General features: G+C 38.8%; 1 protein-coding gene across 29 annotated transcripts in view; it reads right to left on the minus strand.

Annotated features, from left to right (window-relative positions):
• Positions 1 to 17,146, minus strand: part of ELN (elastin) — a 174,894-nt gene that overhangs the window by 36,569 nt on the left and 121,179 nt on the right. For 21 of the 29 annotated variants that reach the window (XR_011557580.1, XR_011557578.1, XR_011557579.1 and 18 more), the window contains exons 16-17: positions 14,941 to 15,006; positions 5,019 to 5,102 (exon numbers count right to left, since the gene is read on the minus strand). Coding sequence is in view for 26 of the 29 variants with exons in the window: in XM_070735086.1 (XP_070591187.1) it covers positions 5,019 to 5,102; positions 14,941 to 15,006 (150 nt within the window). In the remaining 3 variants the exon portion in view is untranslated. The remainder of the gene's footprint in view (positions 1 to 5,018; positions 5,103 to 14,940; positions 15,007 to 17,146) is intronic. The other 8 variants (XM_070735093.1, XM_070735091.1, XM_070735094.1 and 5 more) reach the window with 1 other exon arrangement.

Raw genomic sequence — 17,146 nt, forward strand, 5'->3', positions numbered from 1 at the left:
ATTGAGGGAATCGATGTGAAAAGAAAGGGGTGGCAAAAGAAGAAGAAGAATTCCCTTGCTCGTTTTGACTCTGGTCACCCATAACCAGTGAAGGGCTACCAAAAGTTTTACCATCACACTGTGGGTGTGGCTTATGCAGGATTCCCTACATTTTCTTTTAACTTCTTTCAATGCAAATTGGGGGATTCTGGGGTGGAGCTCCATTTTTGCTACCCCACTGCGTTCCCCCCAATCCGGGCAGCAGCCCACCCCTGCCCATAATGATCAGATGATTCCCAAAGGGCTACACTAGTGGTTCCCAACGTGGGTCCTACCTCCCAAAGGGGGACAATTTGATTTTTAATGGGGGCAGTTGGAACTTTGTTTAAACCCAAGATAATGGCCTTTTAGGCTTCCTCTGCGTGAGTAGGAGTTCACTTTTTGAATAGTAAGAATTATATGTTGGGGGTGGGCATCAGGATTTTAGAGACGAAAGTGAAAGTATACCTGCTGAAGAAGACTTTAATAGAAAAAAATAATAACCTGTGCAGAAATGGATAAATTAACAATGGAGATAAAAGATAAAGATGAGTCAGAATACAGTGATACCTCATCTTATAAATGCCTCGTCATACAAACTTTTTGAGATACAAACTCGGGGTTTAAGATTTTTTTGCCTCTTCTTACAAACTATTTTCACCTTACAAACCCACCACCGCCACTGGGATACTCCGCCATTGCCAGCGAAGCACCAGTTTTTGCACTGCTGGGATTCCCCTGAGGCTCCCCTCCATGGGAAACCCCACCTCCGGACTTCCGTGTTTTTGCGATGCTGCAGGGGAATCCCAGCAGGGGAACCCCAGCATCATAAAAATGGGCGCTTCGCTGGCAACGGAAGTCCGGAGGTGGGGTTTCCCAGTGAGGAGAGCCTCAGTGAAATCGCAGCATCGCAAAAACACAGAGGTCTGGAGGTGGGATTTCGAGGACTTCGGTGTTTTTGCGATGCTGCGATTTCACTGATGCTCCCTTTGCTGGAAAACCCCACCTCCGGACTTCCGTTGCCAGCGAAGTGCTCGTTTTTGCGGTGCTGGGATTCCCCTGCTGGGATTCCCCTGCAGCATCGCAAAAACACGGAAGTCCGGAGGTGGGGTTTCCCATGGAGGGGAGCCTCGGGAATCCCAGCAGCGCAAAAACGGGCGCTTCGGCTGGCAAAAGGGGTGAATTTTGGGCTTGCACGCATTAATCGCTTTTCCATTGATTCCTATGGGAAACATTGTTTCGTCTTACAAACTTTTCACCTTAAGAACCTCATCCCAGAACCAATTAAATTTGTAAGACAAGGTATCACTGTATTATGAATGTTAGGATAGGTTCTATTGCTGGTTGGGAAAAGGGGAAATATAAACATATGCAGTCAAACAAAATAAAGATCTGGAACTAAAAGAAAAGAGGATCAGTTAAAAGTGTAACAAAAAAGATACCGAAATAAGATCGATGTATATTGTGTAAAAAAATAGTTATACTGGTAATATAAATAGAGCACAATAAGAAATAGAAAAAAGGTATGTCACACGCTGTCCAATGCTTTTAAATGTTTGTGTTTGTATGTCTGTGTTAAAATAAAGAAATATTTTTAATTTTAAAAAGCTTGCCTGCGAAGGTTGTGAGCGCTCCAACACTTGAGACTTTCAAAAGGAGATTTGACGGACATTTATCCAAAATGGTTTAGGGACTCCTGATCGAGTGGGTGGGGTGGAGTGGGGGGGTTGGACTAGATGACCTACAAGGCCCCTTCCAATCATAATCTAATCTGATTGCTTTTATACGGGGTCTTATTTTTATTTTTTATTTCTTTTTAACTGTATTGTACCTTTTTATCTTGCCAATATTTTATTCTTGTAAACCACCCTGAGTCCGCAAGGAGAAGGGTGGCCTATAAATCAAATAAATCAAATAAATAAACAAATAATCTAATCTAATCTAATCTAATCTAATCATCAGGGGAAGCCTTGTTTCAGAGAATGTGTTTAAAAGCCCAATTGGGCTTATTATCAGGAGACGTCTTATTTTCAGGGAAACACAGTATTTACTTCATTCAAATGCAATTTCATCTTATTTCACTGCTTCGTGCACGTATTCTATATGCTGTGGTAATAAACAAATGTGATCATTCCAAACCGTGGCTTGTCATTTCCTCTTTTTCCTCACAGGGCTGATTCATTTGCTGTTACCTCATGCGAGGACTGAGGTAAAGTCACCTTTCCTGTACTTGTATGAGAGCGTATGTGCTTACAGACGCCAACAGGAAGCAAATCAGACACTAATCTTAAAACGTGGAGTGCTGCCGGTACTACATTGCAAAGAAATGGAATACAGTGTTCCCTCGATTTCTGCAGGGGATGCGTTCCGAGACCGCCCGCGAAAGTCGAATTTCCGCAAAGTAGAGATGGGGAAGTAAATACACCATTTTTGGCTATGGACAGTATCACAAGCCATCCCTTAATACTTTAAACCTCTAAATTACCATTTCCCATTCCCTTAACAACCATTTACTCACTATTATTACTGGTACTCACCTTTGAATAAGACACTTAGTGATCCTGATATTTATAAACATAATTATTTATTAACAATTTTTTTTTGTCATTTATTTGCAAAAAATATTAGTTTGGCGATGACATATGATGTCATTGGGTGGGGAAAACCGTGGTATAGGGGGAAAAACTGCGAAGTATTTTTTAATTAATATTTTTTTTAAAACCGTGGTATAGGCTATTCGTGAAGTTCAAACCCACGAAAATCGAGGGGACACTGTATATACAGAAAAGGAGTGAGATATAATTTGAACGTTAAAACAAGAACATTTAGGAACAGAAGAATGCGCTCTCGTTCAATTCATGCCATCGAAACGTTTTTAATTCCATTCAACCTCATTTTCTGCCACTCCAAAACTGGATTCAGCGGAAGGTCTTCCCACACAGTCTGCTGTGTTTGCCAGCTGAGACAATTAATTTCACACTCAGCCGCAGCACACTTCAAAGCGTGGCTCTAACAGACTTTCGTTTTGCAGCCCACTTTTAAAGCATGAGCGGGAGTTTGTTCAATTGGTGAAACACTTTTCATTTCACCTTGCCTCCCCACTCAGGAACTAGAGTCAACAAAGCTGCAGGGGGGGGGGGGTTTAGGTTTTTTTTTTTTAGCTCCCTCTAATACTGTACTGTGGTTCTTCAACTGGGCATATTTTTTTAAAAAATCATTCATTCATTCATTCATGCATTCATGCATTCATTCATTCATTCATTTGATTTCTATGCCGCCTATAATAATAATAATAATAATAATAATAATAATAATAATAATAATAATAATAATAATAATAATTTTATTAGACTTGTATGCCGCCCCTCCCCAGAGACTCGGGGTGGCTCACAACAACTCGTTGCGGCTCACAGCTTTTCTCCTGAGACTAAGGGCAGCTTACAACATGTTTAGAAATCTAAATAAAATTACGTTCTAAAAAACCCACGGTTAAACATTAGACAAATCAGATTCATATGTCATGCAACCAACATTCATTCATCGGGCGGGGCAAAATATCAGAGTTTTAGTGGCCCCAAGCCTGCTGGCAGAGATGGGTCTTTAGAGCTTTACAAAAGGCAGAGAGAGTGAGAGCAGTACAAATCTCTGGGGGGAGCTGGTTCGTTTCTGACCGGCTCAATGTTGACTCAGCCTTCCATCCTTCCAAGGATCCAGATTTTTTTTTTAAATTATTTATCTATCTATCTATCTATCTATCTATCTATCTATCTATCTATCTATCTATCTATCTATCAATCTATCCTAATCTAATCTAATCCTAATCTAATCTAATCTAATCTAATCTAGTCTAGTCTAGTCTAGTCTAGTCTAGTCTAGTCTAGTCTAGTCTAGTCTAGTCTAGTCTAGTCTAGTCTAGTCTAGTCTAGTCTAATCTAATCTAATCTTATCTATCTATCTATCTATCTATCTATCTATCTATCTATCCTAATCTATCTGTCTGTCTGTCTGTCTAGTCTAGTCTAGTCTAGTCTAGTCTAGTCTAGTCTAGTCTAGTCTAGTCTAATCTTATCTTATCTTATCTTATCTTATCTTATCTTATCTTATCTTATCTATCTATCTATCTATCTATCTATCTATCTATCTATCTATCTATCTATCTATCTGTTTAAACAGTTAATCTAAAACCCAAATAATATTAAAATCAGTCATTGCCATTCACACAACAAACATACGCTACATTTGTTTGGCAACATAAATGACTCTTTAGACTCTTGTGGAAGGTGAGGAGGGTGGGGGCAGTACCAATCTCTGGGGGGAGCTGATTCCAGAGGGCCAGAGCCCCCACAGAGAAGGCTCTTCCCCTAGGCCCCCCAAGGGACATTGTCTAGTTGACGGGACCTGGAGAATAATACTAATGACAACAACAACAACAACAACAACAACTGAGTTGGAAGGGACCTTGGAGGTCTTCTAGTCCAACCCCCTGCTTAGACTGGAATCCCTACACTACTTCAGACAGATGGTTATTCAACATCTGCTTAAAAACATACAGTGTTGGGGCATTCGAAACTTCTGGAGGCAGATCAACTGTTCTGACTGTCAGGAAATTTCTCCTTAGTTCCAAGTTCCTTTTCTCTTTGTTTAGTTTCCACCCATTGCTGGGAGTCCATGTGGCAGGAGGTGGTCCCCAAGTAATCTGGTCTGATGCCATGTAGGGCTTTATAGGTCATAATCTATAAAGATTGTTGGGAGCAATATACTAACTCTGTAAACTGCTTAGAGAGGGCTGTAAAAGTAATAGGTCTAAGCACAATTGCTATCGCTGTTCTGCCCATTGGAGATATAACTTCAAAGCAGTGAATAGATATTAATATGTTTGAAGCCAGTGAACAAACTTATAATTTGGAACTGTTGGATTAAATGGGATTGACTATTCGGGATATAGAAGCAAACCCCAATTTCATCTTCTCCTTCTCCTCCTCTCTCCCGTAACAACTTACCTGCAGCGCCAGGTACTCCTAGAAATGGAACAGAACCAGGACTAATACCATTAAGTATTGGAGTACCAGGGCCACCTCTGATACCTGCGAAGAGAAAGAAAACCATAAAGAGCCTAAGAAAAAGAGGGTAGAATTGGGAGAAGGTAGTCGTGAATCTCTTGAATGTTGGCCTGCTTGGGTCAAATACTGACCATAATTAGCATTAATTTATTAGAACAGCAGAGGAGAACAGAAAATGTTAATTGAAGAAAACTGCTTTTTTCAGAAACTTCCATGGATGGACGTTAAAGAAACTCCCATTCATGGACAATAAAGAAATAAATGCACACAGACCCAAAACCTTAAACCTTAGACCAGAGGTCTTCAAACTTGGCAACTTTAAGACTTGTGGACTTTAACTCCCAGAATTCTCCAGCCTGCTATGCTATGCTATGCTGGCTGGAGAATTCTGGGAGTCCACAAGTCTTAAAGTTGCCAAGTTTGGGGACCCCTGCCTTAGACTATCTACAATTGACTTCTCCCCTTTTCTAAGAGGTTTATAAGGGGTGTGCATAAGTGCACCATTGTGCCTACCACCCCTGTCCTACTCTTCTATTGTCTTCTATGATCATTATTTTTTTATCATTACTTGTCTAATGTTTTATTTGTACAAATTACCATTCTATAATTGTTTGACAAATAAGTCAATCAATCAATCAATCAATCAATCAATCAATCAATCAATCAATCAATAGAATGGCTCTGTTTACATGGCGTTATTTGAGACTGAGACTGCTATTGCAGCAGATAGTTCCTGCCTCAGTTTACCCATGCCACACAGGAGAAGCCATGGTGGTGCAGTGGTTAGAAGGCAATATTGCAAAAATCAGGTATGAAAGGCTGGAGGGTGGAATGGTAGTATGGTAATGGTAATCTCTATGGATAATTTACTAGTTTTGCAATCCTCAAATCACACAGAAATGGAAGGATTTGTGGGAGGAAGGCTAGAATAGCACAGCGGCTAAGATACTAACCTGTGATTTAGGAAATTTCCAGATCATTTAAATTTAGAACTTAATGCATAGCTTTTAGAATGAGTATAATTCAATTCATCCATAGCTAACATGCTTAGTATTAGCTGGGTTAATAGGTATTGTAATCCAGCATATCTGGTTTACAGTAGGTTAACAAAGGCTATGCAGAACAAAAATGAAATCAAAACTTCAAACTTCGCCATGTAGGCTGTCCAGGTCATTCTTTCTGGGTCAAAGAATTCAGGTGGCTGGACTACCGATGGAGTAGCCATGATAGCACACGGAGGGTCGGTTTCCTCGTCGCCAATGTAATAACTCTCAAAGCAAGGTTGAATCAAACAAGGTTTATTTCGCTAACAGGACAAGGAAGTCAATTCAGTGAAGAAGCAATGGAGTATTGAGAGGTCTATACAATGACAGTTCTCCTATTTCTACAATCTAGGCCAGCAACAGGGCAGTTTTACAAAGATACATTTTAAGCACCAAAAGAAGGCAACCAATCAACATGCAATAAACAAATCTGAACTTTTGACTTTTACACTGTCTGGGTAGGTCACCCAGGCAAATATCTAACAAAAACTTTCTTTAGAGAAGCCATTTAAAGAAGCTCTAGGGGAGGAGATAAGACTCTATCAGGGACTTCATAACTTAGAGTAGGGTAGGGCAGGGCAGGGGAGGATAGGGTAGATTAGAGTAGAATAGAATAGAATAGAAGGTCTTCCAAACATTGCATTATAGTAGTCTAAACATATGATAATATCAGAGCATGAACTACTGTAACTAAGTTCATGCTCTGATGTTCAGAAAAGAGTGAAGAGATGATAATAGGTGCTTCTAACTAGGGAAGTTATTATCATCACCATCCATTAAAAGAATGGTGCCAAGAACAATTTGAAACTATGACTTGTTTTTCTGGAGAATGGCAACTTTTCAGTTCAGGCAGTTTAAGTCCTATACTACAAAACCATCGCAACAACAACAACAACAACAACAACAACAAAAGAAAGTATGCTTTCAGCTAAACTTGATTGTTAATGATGTCATCGTTATGTTTGTGAAATTTTCTTAGCAGTTACCTGGAAGTGGTCAATATCATTGTCATCATGCAGGAAACTTTTTTTTTTAAAAAACAACCCTTCACAATCTAACCACAGTCCGGGGATTTCCCATCTCAGTGCCAGCCACAGCTTACTCCAATTTCTGAGATCAAGAGTGTTGCTACCTTGAAAGGAGGCTTGAAGCCCCCGGAGGGTGAAATGGCCTTGCCCAAGGCTGAAAATTAGCTGGCTAGCCTCTGCATGTGCGCTGGAACTTACCTAGGGCAACCCTCCAACGTGGCTACATGTGCCACCTGGGGCACACATGCCATAGGTTGGCCATCACTGGTATAGGGTTTCCTGCTGGACTAGAAAACCTCCAAAGTCCTTTTCAACTCTGTTATTCTGCTATTTTAGGGCAGTGATGGCGAATCTTTTTTCCCTCGGGTGCCAAAAGTGCGTGCAAACACATTATCGCACCTGTGCGATTGCCCACTGTTAATACATGGTACATAACCTACTTTGGAATGGCCATATAGTAAACTAACAATGTTGGTCTATGAAAGTAAAGACTGTATCTTTAAGAACTTTGACTGGTTTGGCCATTAGAGGGCGCCAGCACCGTTCCCTTTGAAGGGAGTTACTTTGAGACTAGCTGTGTGCTGTTTGTAATCTATTAGTGTTATATTGTTGTATATTTTTAAATAGTAATACAGTGTTCCCTCGATTTTCGCAGGTTCAAACTTCACAAAAAGTTTATACCACGGTTTTTCAAAAATATTAATTAAAAAAATACTTCGCTGTTTTTCCCCCTATACCACAGTTTTTCCCACCCGATGACATCATATGTCATCGCTAAACTTTTGTCCACCTTTAATAAACATTTTTTAATAAACTTTAATAAATAAACATGGTGAGTAAATAATATAAATGGTTGCTAAAGGAATGGGAAATGGTAATTTAGGGGTTTAAAGTGTTAAGGGAAGGCTTGTGATACTGTTCATAGCCAAAAATAGTGTATTTACTTCAGCATCTCTACTTTGCGGAACGCATCCCCCGCGAAAGTCGAGGGAACACTATATTGTTAATACTAAGTCTGAATCTTTGTTTGGCAACCCACATTGCCTACACCACTGCAACAACTCTGCTGATTGTATGTCGAAGGTTTTGCATAGAGACATACTAACATCCATGCCTATACAGTAATTTAACGCCTGGAGAGGGTGAAAAATGCCTCCCCTGCTCACCCCAAGGCCCTCTGGACACCAGAAACAGCCCATTTCCCAATTTCTGATGGGCCCAGTAGGCCCGTTTTTCACTCTCCCCAGGCTCCAGATGCAAAAACACACTCCCCCATCCCTCTGGAAGCCCTCCGGAAGCCAAAAATGCCCTCCCATCCGTGCGTGCCACCTGTGGCATCTGTGCCATAGGTTAGCCATCACTCTTTTAGGGTGTTCAAAACATTGCATTGATATGTTGTAGCCAGAATGAACCACTAGATGGCAGCCTCTTTCCCAGATGCCTCTTATCCCTGACAGGGGATGAGTCATAGACATAGAAAAGGAAAGAGTGATACTCAAGGTGAACTTCTGCTTTCAACACAGTTCGCCCATCCCAACCACACCTCACCTCCACTTCTGAAGAGAAACAAAGGCTGCCCATAGCAATCAATGGAAAAATCCAGACTTTCCAGCAATTGCCATTGGGCAATTCATTGACTAATACAATAAATGGATTCAACAAAAAAACATTCCCATTCTTTCTGACACTCGTCTCGGTTCATGTGTTAAAATAATAATAATAATAAATGAAGGAATGAATCTTTGTGAAAGCTAATGGAACAAAAGATGAGCATTATTTCATTCTCACAGATCCACGCTGGAAATTAAGTTTCTGCATTTCTTGTAAAAATGAAAATGATCTCTCAAAAACAAATGGAGAAATCAAGGCTGCTCTCATAACTAGGCAGCAGGACTTATCCAGCAACAACTCCCTCACTTAAAAAATAACCTCTCTTCTTTCTTCCAACATGTAACTAAAGGCCATATTCTTTCACTTCCTTCCCAAAAGGTAGACTATAAAAAGAAGGAAGTTATACACTATTGTAAGCTTTAACATAAAAATCTAAAATTGGAAACCACTCCTTTATAACTCGTTTCTTTGCAGTCTTTTCATCAAAACAATGTCTGGTGGGACCCAGGAGAAGAACCTTCTCTGTGGCGGCCCCGGCCCTCTGCAATCAACTCCCCCCAGAGATCAGGACTGCCCCCACCCTCCTTGCCTTTCACAAACTTCTGAAAACCCACCAGGCTTGGGGAAACTGACATACCCCTAGCTGTTCCATTTCATGTATGGTTTGTCTGAACTGTATGATTGTTTTTTATAAGGGTTTTAAAATTGTTTTTAATATTGGATTTGTATCTCATGTATTATTTGTTGTGAGCTGCTCCGAGTCCTCGGAGAGGGGCAGCATACAAATCTAATAAATAATAATAATAATAATAATAATAATTATTATTATTATTATTATTATTATTAATGTATTCCTTTTCTTTACCTTTCTATCTTTCAAAATGTAATGTGGTTTTTATTCTTTTCAATATTTGAGAAAATATATATATTTAAAAAAAGAATAGAAACGCAGTGTGCCTGGAACATTGAATTTGTGTCTCTAATCAAAGCAGGGCAGCAGGGTTTGGACTAGTCCAGTGTTTCCCAACCTTGGCAACTTGAAGATATCTGGACTTCAACTCCCAGCATTCACTGGCTGGGGAATTCTGGGAGTTGAAGTCCAAATATCTTCAAGTTGCCAAGGTTGGGAAACACTGGACTAGATAACCTACAAGGTCCTTCCAACTCTGTCAATCTAGACTAACAATCCTGGGCCTAGAAAGCCTAGAACTACGGCGCCTAAAACACGATTTGAGTATTGCCCACAAGATCATATGCTGCAACGTCCTACCGGTCAATGACTACTTCAGCTTCAACTGCAACAACACAAGAGCACGCAACAGATTCAAACGTAATACGAACCGCTCCAAACTTGACTGTAAAAAATATGATTTCAACAATCGAGTTATCGAAGCATGGAACTCATTACCGGATTCAATTGTGTCAACCTCTAATCCCCAACATTTCTCCCTTAGACTATCCACGATTGACCTCTCCATGTTCCTAAGAGGCCAGTAAGGGGCGTACATAAGTGCACTGGTGTGCCTTTCGTCCCCTGTCCAATTGTCTTTCCTTTCTTTCATCTATCATATATATTCTCTTCCTTTCATATATCCTCTCCTCTAAGTTCACTTTTACCCTTATATATATTACCACATGTCTTTTTTTCTTCCTATGTATTTGTGTATTGGACAAATGAATGAATGAATGAATGAATGAATAAATAAATAAATTAATAAATCTGTTAAATGAAGCCTAGATGATCCACCCTTTGTCCAGAACAGCAAATGCAGAGGCAGTAAAATCAGGGGAAAGGAAGGAAGGCTTTCTAGGCTGAAGTGTTGGATTTCAAGATAGTTTTTACTTGGAGCCCAGAAGCCACAGATGTGGTGCACCAAAGGAAAAACACATCAGAGCTGGTGGCCCTGCCCATTGATTTTAAAGGCAGGATGGATGTTTGGGCACAACTTCAGGCACTGGAAAATAGCGCGCTAGTCTCACAATCTTGCTTGATGAAGCCAGACGGTTTTATGTGGCTTCCTTAAATCCCTTCAACTGCTTGACTTCCCATTGCCAGCTCACTTCTTCAATAAAAAACAGATGGCAGATTGAAGCAGTCCAGGAAAAAGTGGTAGCAAGAAATATACTGTACTACAATTCCTAAAGCTTTCTTGCGAGAAGATCAGGGGCACCTGGGAAAGATGTAGTATTTAAAACCAATCCTATTTGATACTACACTTTTTAATTTGAGGCTATTTGTGTGATTTTCCTTCATCTCTCAGATTTTCAATCATAATCCTGGTTCCCATACAGACAAGAGCAAAATTTGCCACCCAAACTCAACAATCATATCAGCTCACTCAGAGAGGGGGGGGGAGGGGAGAAGAAAAGGGGAGGAGGAAACGGAGAGGAAAGAGGAGAGAAGGGGAGAGAGAAGGAGATTAGCTAGCTGTTATCAGTAGTTCTCAATCTGGGGGTCATGACCCCTTTGGGGGTCAAACGACCGTTTCACAGGGGTCACCTAAGGCCATGAGAAAAGACAAATTTCCCATGGTGCTAGGAACGAAAGTTTCTATTCTGGCGCTTTGGAACACATTTTTACAATCCGACCAATCAGGCATTTACAGTGGGGGTGTCCCTCTGACCTTCCTGCCAATCAGCTTAAAGCTCTGTTGGGGGAATTGGTGCTAGACTTATGGCTGGGGGTCACCACAACATGATGGACTGTATTAAGGGCTCGCGGCATTAGAAAGGTTGAGAACTACTATGTAAAGTCTAAATAGAAAGTTTGGAAGAGTTAACGTGGTTTGTCCAGTATCTAAAAACAGGAGAAGATTGACAATGGAGCTTAATCATCGAAAAGAATCGGACTATTATGAAACCTGGACAAAATGGTATCAATGGACAAAAAAAAAGAAACTTAAAAGAAGCATTGAAATAAAATATTAAGAAATCTAAAAGCAATTAAAAGACAATGTCGATAAGAATGTATATATGATGTAGATTCATCTGTAAATATGATTATGTATTGTTTAAAAAAAACAATTTTTAAAAAATAAATATATATTTTTAAAAAATAAAAAATAAAAACATGAGAAGAGAGGTCCATTTTTGAGGACAGAAGCAAGGACCAAAGGCAGAAAATTTCCTTCTTCCTGTGCCTAGTTCCTCCATTTGCCACCCCCTCATCCTCTGTGTGGAGGCATTTTTACAATTCACAGAGCATCGGGTGAAAAGACTACAAAGGAGCAGTAACAGGTGCAGAAGAACCAGGCACCTCCCCATATTTACTCTGTCCAAATGGCACCTTTCTGCCAGTTTTTGTTAAAGCAAATGGCAGCATTTGGTTGACCTCACCCGATCTCAAATAGGTTTGGGCCTACGGAAGTAAGAACTTGGGCCTATCACAGGGGTGTCAAACTCAATTTCATTGAGGGTTGTGTTTGACCTTGGGGTGGCTGGGGGGACACGGCCAGGATGGGTGTGGCCAGCTTGATATCCTACCGGTCAATGACTACTTCAGCTTCAACCGCAACAACACAAGAGCATGCAACAGATTCAAACTTAATATTAACCGCTCCAAACTTGACTGTAAAAAATATGACTTTAACAATCGAGTTGTCGAAGCGTTGAACTCATTACTGGACTCAATAGTGTCAACCCCTAACCCCCAACATTTCTCCCTTAGACTATCCACGATTGACCTCTCCAGGTTCCTAAGAGGTCAGTAAGGGGCGTACATAAGTGCACTAGTGTGCCTTTCGTCCCCTGTCCAACTGTCTTTCCTTTATCTCATATCTCATATACAGTTTATTTTCTTCCTTTCATATATCTTCTCTATTTTTACATATTATCTTTATATATATTACTTCATGTCTATTCTCTTATGTATTGTGTATTGGACAAATGGATAAAATAAAATAAATAAATAAAATCTATGTATTGTGTATTGGACAAATGGATAAAATAAAATAAATAAATGTATTGTGTATTGGACAAATGGATAAAATAAAATAAATAAATAAAATCTATGGTGGCCCAAGTGCTCTGTCAGCAAAAATGTGCTCCTAAGGCTCCATTTTCAACTGCGACGACTTCCTGCTGTACTCTGTCAGTGAAAATACAGCTGAGGGGGGGGGGGGGCGCACCGGCAGAGGGTGGCAGGAGGCTGTCAAGGCTGAAAATGGAGCCTGGGACATCCACGTGTGGTCCTTCCGAGCTCCATTTTATCTGGCAGACACACCGCAGGCCGGTCCTTCACTATTTCCAGGGTGGCACCATGGGCCAGATCTAAGTACCCCGCCTTGAGTTTGACGCCCCTGGCCTATCACAAGGAAATCTCAAAGTTGAAGACTGGATTGGAAATAAAAAGCCTCTCTTTGAAGGAGATGGCCTGCTCAGAAATGTAAAAAATAAATAAAAAGGAAAAGCAAAAAGAAAAGGGAAAAATACAACTACTAGAAGATAAATGGATGAATAATTTTCATCCTGTTTCCAAGAAAACAACACGGATAGTCAAAATTAAGCTCAAAGCAAAAGAGAAGATTTCTCCTCTGACAATTCTAAGTTACTCCACAAAATATCCTTGGTGCCTTCCTTTAATTTAGTCTATGCATTCTTTTTTAAAAAAAATAAAGTTTATTAATTTTTCATTTTTAAGAAAACAAAAACAAAATCATAATAAATGTAGTAAGTAGTTCTGCATTGGTGCATTCTTGCATATTTTTCTTTTGAGCTTTGTTACATTTTGTAAACTTATATACATTTAATCACTCTACACTTAATCTTATTTTAATAAAATAGATAATATACTTATATTTCATACTATTACGCTGAATATTTGTATACTTATACGTTGTACTCTTCTATATGCTATATTATACGTTACACATATATGTATGTATATATATATATATATGTGTGTGTGTGTGTATATATATATATATATATACCTATCACCATATCAATCTTTCAAGTAAGTGTGATTCCACCAACCAATCAAATCACTAAAACATAGTCACCCAATCTATTTGCTACATTCAAACCAAATCTCCACCCCCAACACTATATATAAGGAAGAAATGGCAGTTACAAACATTCCATATTTACAGCAACACGAAGCTTAAAACTTCAGCCTGATGATGGTGAATGTGATTTCACCGAAACGTCGCATAGACACTCAAAATATTACGCGGGGCAAAACCCGAACTCACAACAATCTACATACATACACACACACACACACACACACACACACACACACACACACACATATATATATATATATATCTCATCAGGCTGAAGTTCCAAGCTTCGTGCTGTTGTAAAATGGAATGTTTGCAACTGTCATTTCTTCCTAGTATATAGTGTGGGGGTGGAGATTTGGTTTGAATGTAGCAAATAGATTAGGTGATTATGTTTTAGTGATCTGATTGGTTGGTGTTATCATAATTATTAGAAGGATTGACATGGTGATTTTTATGAAGTGTTTTTTTTTGTTTAAGGCTGGTTTCCAAATTTCTGGTAGGCGGGACGTGTCATCTCTTTTATTTATGCAGAAATTTACCTTCTAAGAATTATGATTACACCAACCAATCAGATCACTAAAACATAATCACCCAATCTATTTGCTACATTCAAACCAAATCTCCACCCCCACACTATATGCTAGGAAGAAATGACAGTTGCAAACATTCCATTTTACAACAGCACGAAGCTTGGAACTTCAGCCTGATGATGGTGAATGTGATTTCACCGAAACGTCGCATAGACATGCAAAATATTACACAGGGCAAAACCCGAACTCAGAACAATCTACATACATATACCCGTGAAAATTTACGAAAACATACATATATATATATGTATATATATATGTATATATGTATGTATGTATGTATGTATGTATGTGTGTGTATATATATATATATATATATATATATATATATATATATATATGTATATATGTGTGTGTGTGTGTGTATATATATATATATATATATATATATATATATATATATATATATATATATTACATAATGTGCTTCAATTTTGGCTTTTTCCATTTTTTCCCCTATGCCAAATCCATTGATATCATCTGTCCCAAATTTCTAGTCTGTACCTTCTTTATCCTCCTAAATTTACTTCATCTTCAGTTTCAGTTTTGGTTCAAGATCATCCAAAGAAGACGAACCAACTCACCGTAAGCTGCTGTTTTGGCAGCTATTTTGGCAGCTACTGCTGCTGCTACTCCTTGTCCGCCAGCGCCTGAAGGAAAGAAAAAGATGAGAGAAATGTACTTGTCTTATGACTTTTGGCAATAAGAAGAGATGCTCCTACTATAGCTGGGTGAGGGAGGGTTGGATTTGAGAAAGTCGTGGCTGGGATGGAGGAAGTAGCATGGTTGTGAGGGAGTTCGTTGAATTGTACTAAATTGGTCTTATTTAACCAACCCTGCTGTTCTGTTCGGGTCGTATGTGACCCGAAACCAAGTTTGAGTCCCCTGTAAAACATTTTCCCTGCATATCTGAAACTTGAAATTTCATGACTTTTCATCATTTCAGGGGTTCTCTCTATGAGAATTATTTTTGGGGGGTGGGGGGCTTAGTTTTTGCTGGGCAAAAAAAGTTACAAATCTTCTGTTCGGGTCACATACGACCCGCACCGAAAACTCTTCATTTGCAGTGCTTATGTTTGGTCAATTTGAAAACTTTTTTCACTTGGAAAGTAGTCTGAACATTTCTGCACACAATGATATGAAAATTGAAATGAAAAAAGTAAATCTTATTGGTTTATTTTGCAGATATAATGCATGCCCCCCCCGTTTTTGTGAATTTTTTTCAATTTATGGATAGTTTTGCTTCCAAAATCCATTCTATTTTACTAAAGTTGGTGTGGGATTGGTAGCTTGAACATTTCTGAACATAAGAAAAATATAAAGGAACTGGAAAAAATGATTCTTACTGGTTTTTTTACATCAGAAATAAGGCCTCCCCCCCCCCTCGGCTGCTTGCATCCATTTTCACTTTTTATTTTTTTATGCTCCAAATCCGAAATATTCTTTAAAATCTTAGGCATTCATTTACTCAATTTAACAATGCTGATATTTGTGGGGGTGGGGGGAAAATGTTTTTTCTGGGCAAAAAAAAAGTCACGTTTACTCTGTTCGGGTCATATAGACCCGGACCAAAATGATTTTTTTTAGGTACTTGAATTTGATCTTTTTGAAAACTTTTTCAACTGGAAAACTAGTTTGAACATTTATGAACATAATGATATGAAAATTGAACTGGAAGAATTGAGACTTATATTTTTATTTTGATCAAAAAGCCCCTCCCCCCATCCTTTCTGAATTTCATGTCAATTTCTATTTTTTAAGGCTACAAATCCCTAAGGAATTTTCCCCCAAAAGGTTTGATATACTAAATTGAACAATCCTGAACATAAGAAAAATATAAATGAACTGAAAAAAATGGTTCTTATTGGTTTATTTTTGCCACAAAAGGGCCACCCCCACTCGGCCTTGCTGTGTGCCATTATTGTCACTTTTTATACATATTTGGCTAGAAATATTTGGAATATCCTTTTGAAACAATCCTGAACATAAGAAAAATAGAAATGAACTGAAAAAAATGATTCTTATTGGTTTATTTTTGAATATAAAACCATATTGTCTTATACTCGAGTATAAGCCTACTTGAGTATAAGCCTATTTGAGTATAAGCATGGGGGGGGGGCATTTATGTGCAAAATAAACCAATATGCATCAATTTTTCCAGTTCAATTTTCATATCATTATGTTCAGAAATGTTCAGGCTACAAATCCCACACCAACTTTAGTAAAATAGAATGTATTTTGCTAGCAAAACTATCCATAAAGTGAAGACTATTTCAAAAAAACGGGGGGGGGCATGCATTTCATCAACAAAATAAACCAATATGCATCAATTTTTCCAGTTCAATTTTCATATCATTATGTTCAGAAATGTTCAAGCTACCAATCCCACACCAACTTTAGTAAAATAGAAAGGATTTTAAGCAAACCTATCCATAAATTGAAAAAAATGTACAAAAACGGGGGGGGGGCGTGCATTATACCCGCAAAATAAACCAATAAGATTTACTTTTTTCATTTCAATTTTCATATCATTGTGTGCAGAAATGTTCAGACTACTTTCCAAGTGAAAAAAGTTTTCAAATTGACCAAACATAAGCACTTCAAATGAAGAGTTTTCGGTCTGGGTCGTATGTGACCCAAACAGAAGATTTGTAACTTTTTTCGAACAGAACAGCAGGGTTAAGTCTGTTTATCTTCCCAAAGCCATGTAAAACAGAGAGGTACCCAAAGTCTTGCTGGACATCTAAATCCAATGGCATAGGCCAGTGATGCGAACTTGTGTCACAGTGA

Source organism: Erythrolamprus reginae, chromosome 1, assembly GCF_031021105.1.
Source record: "Erythrolamprus reginae isolate rEryReg1 chromosome 1, rEryReg1.hap1, whole genome shotgun sequence".
Taxonomy (NCBI): Eukaryota; Metazoa; Chordata; class Lepidosauria; order Squamata; family Dipsadidae; genus Erythrolamprus; species Erythrolamprus reginae.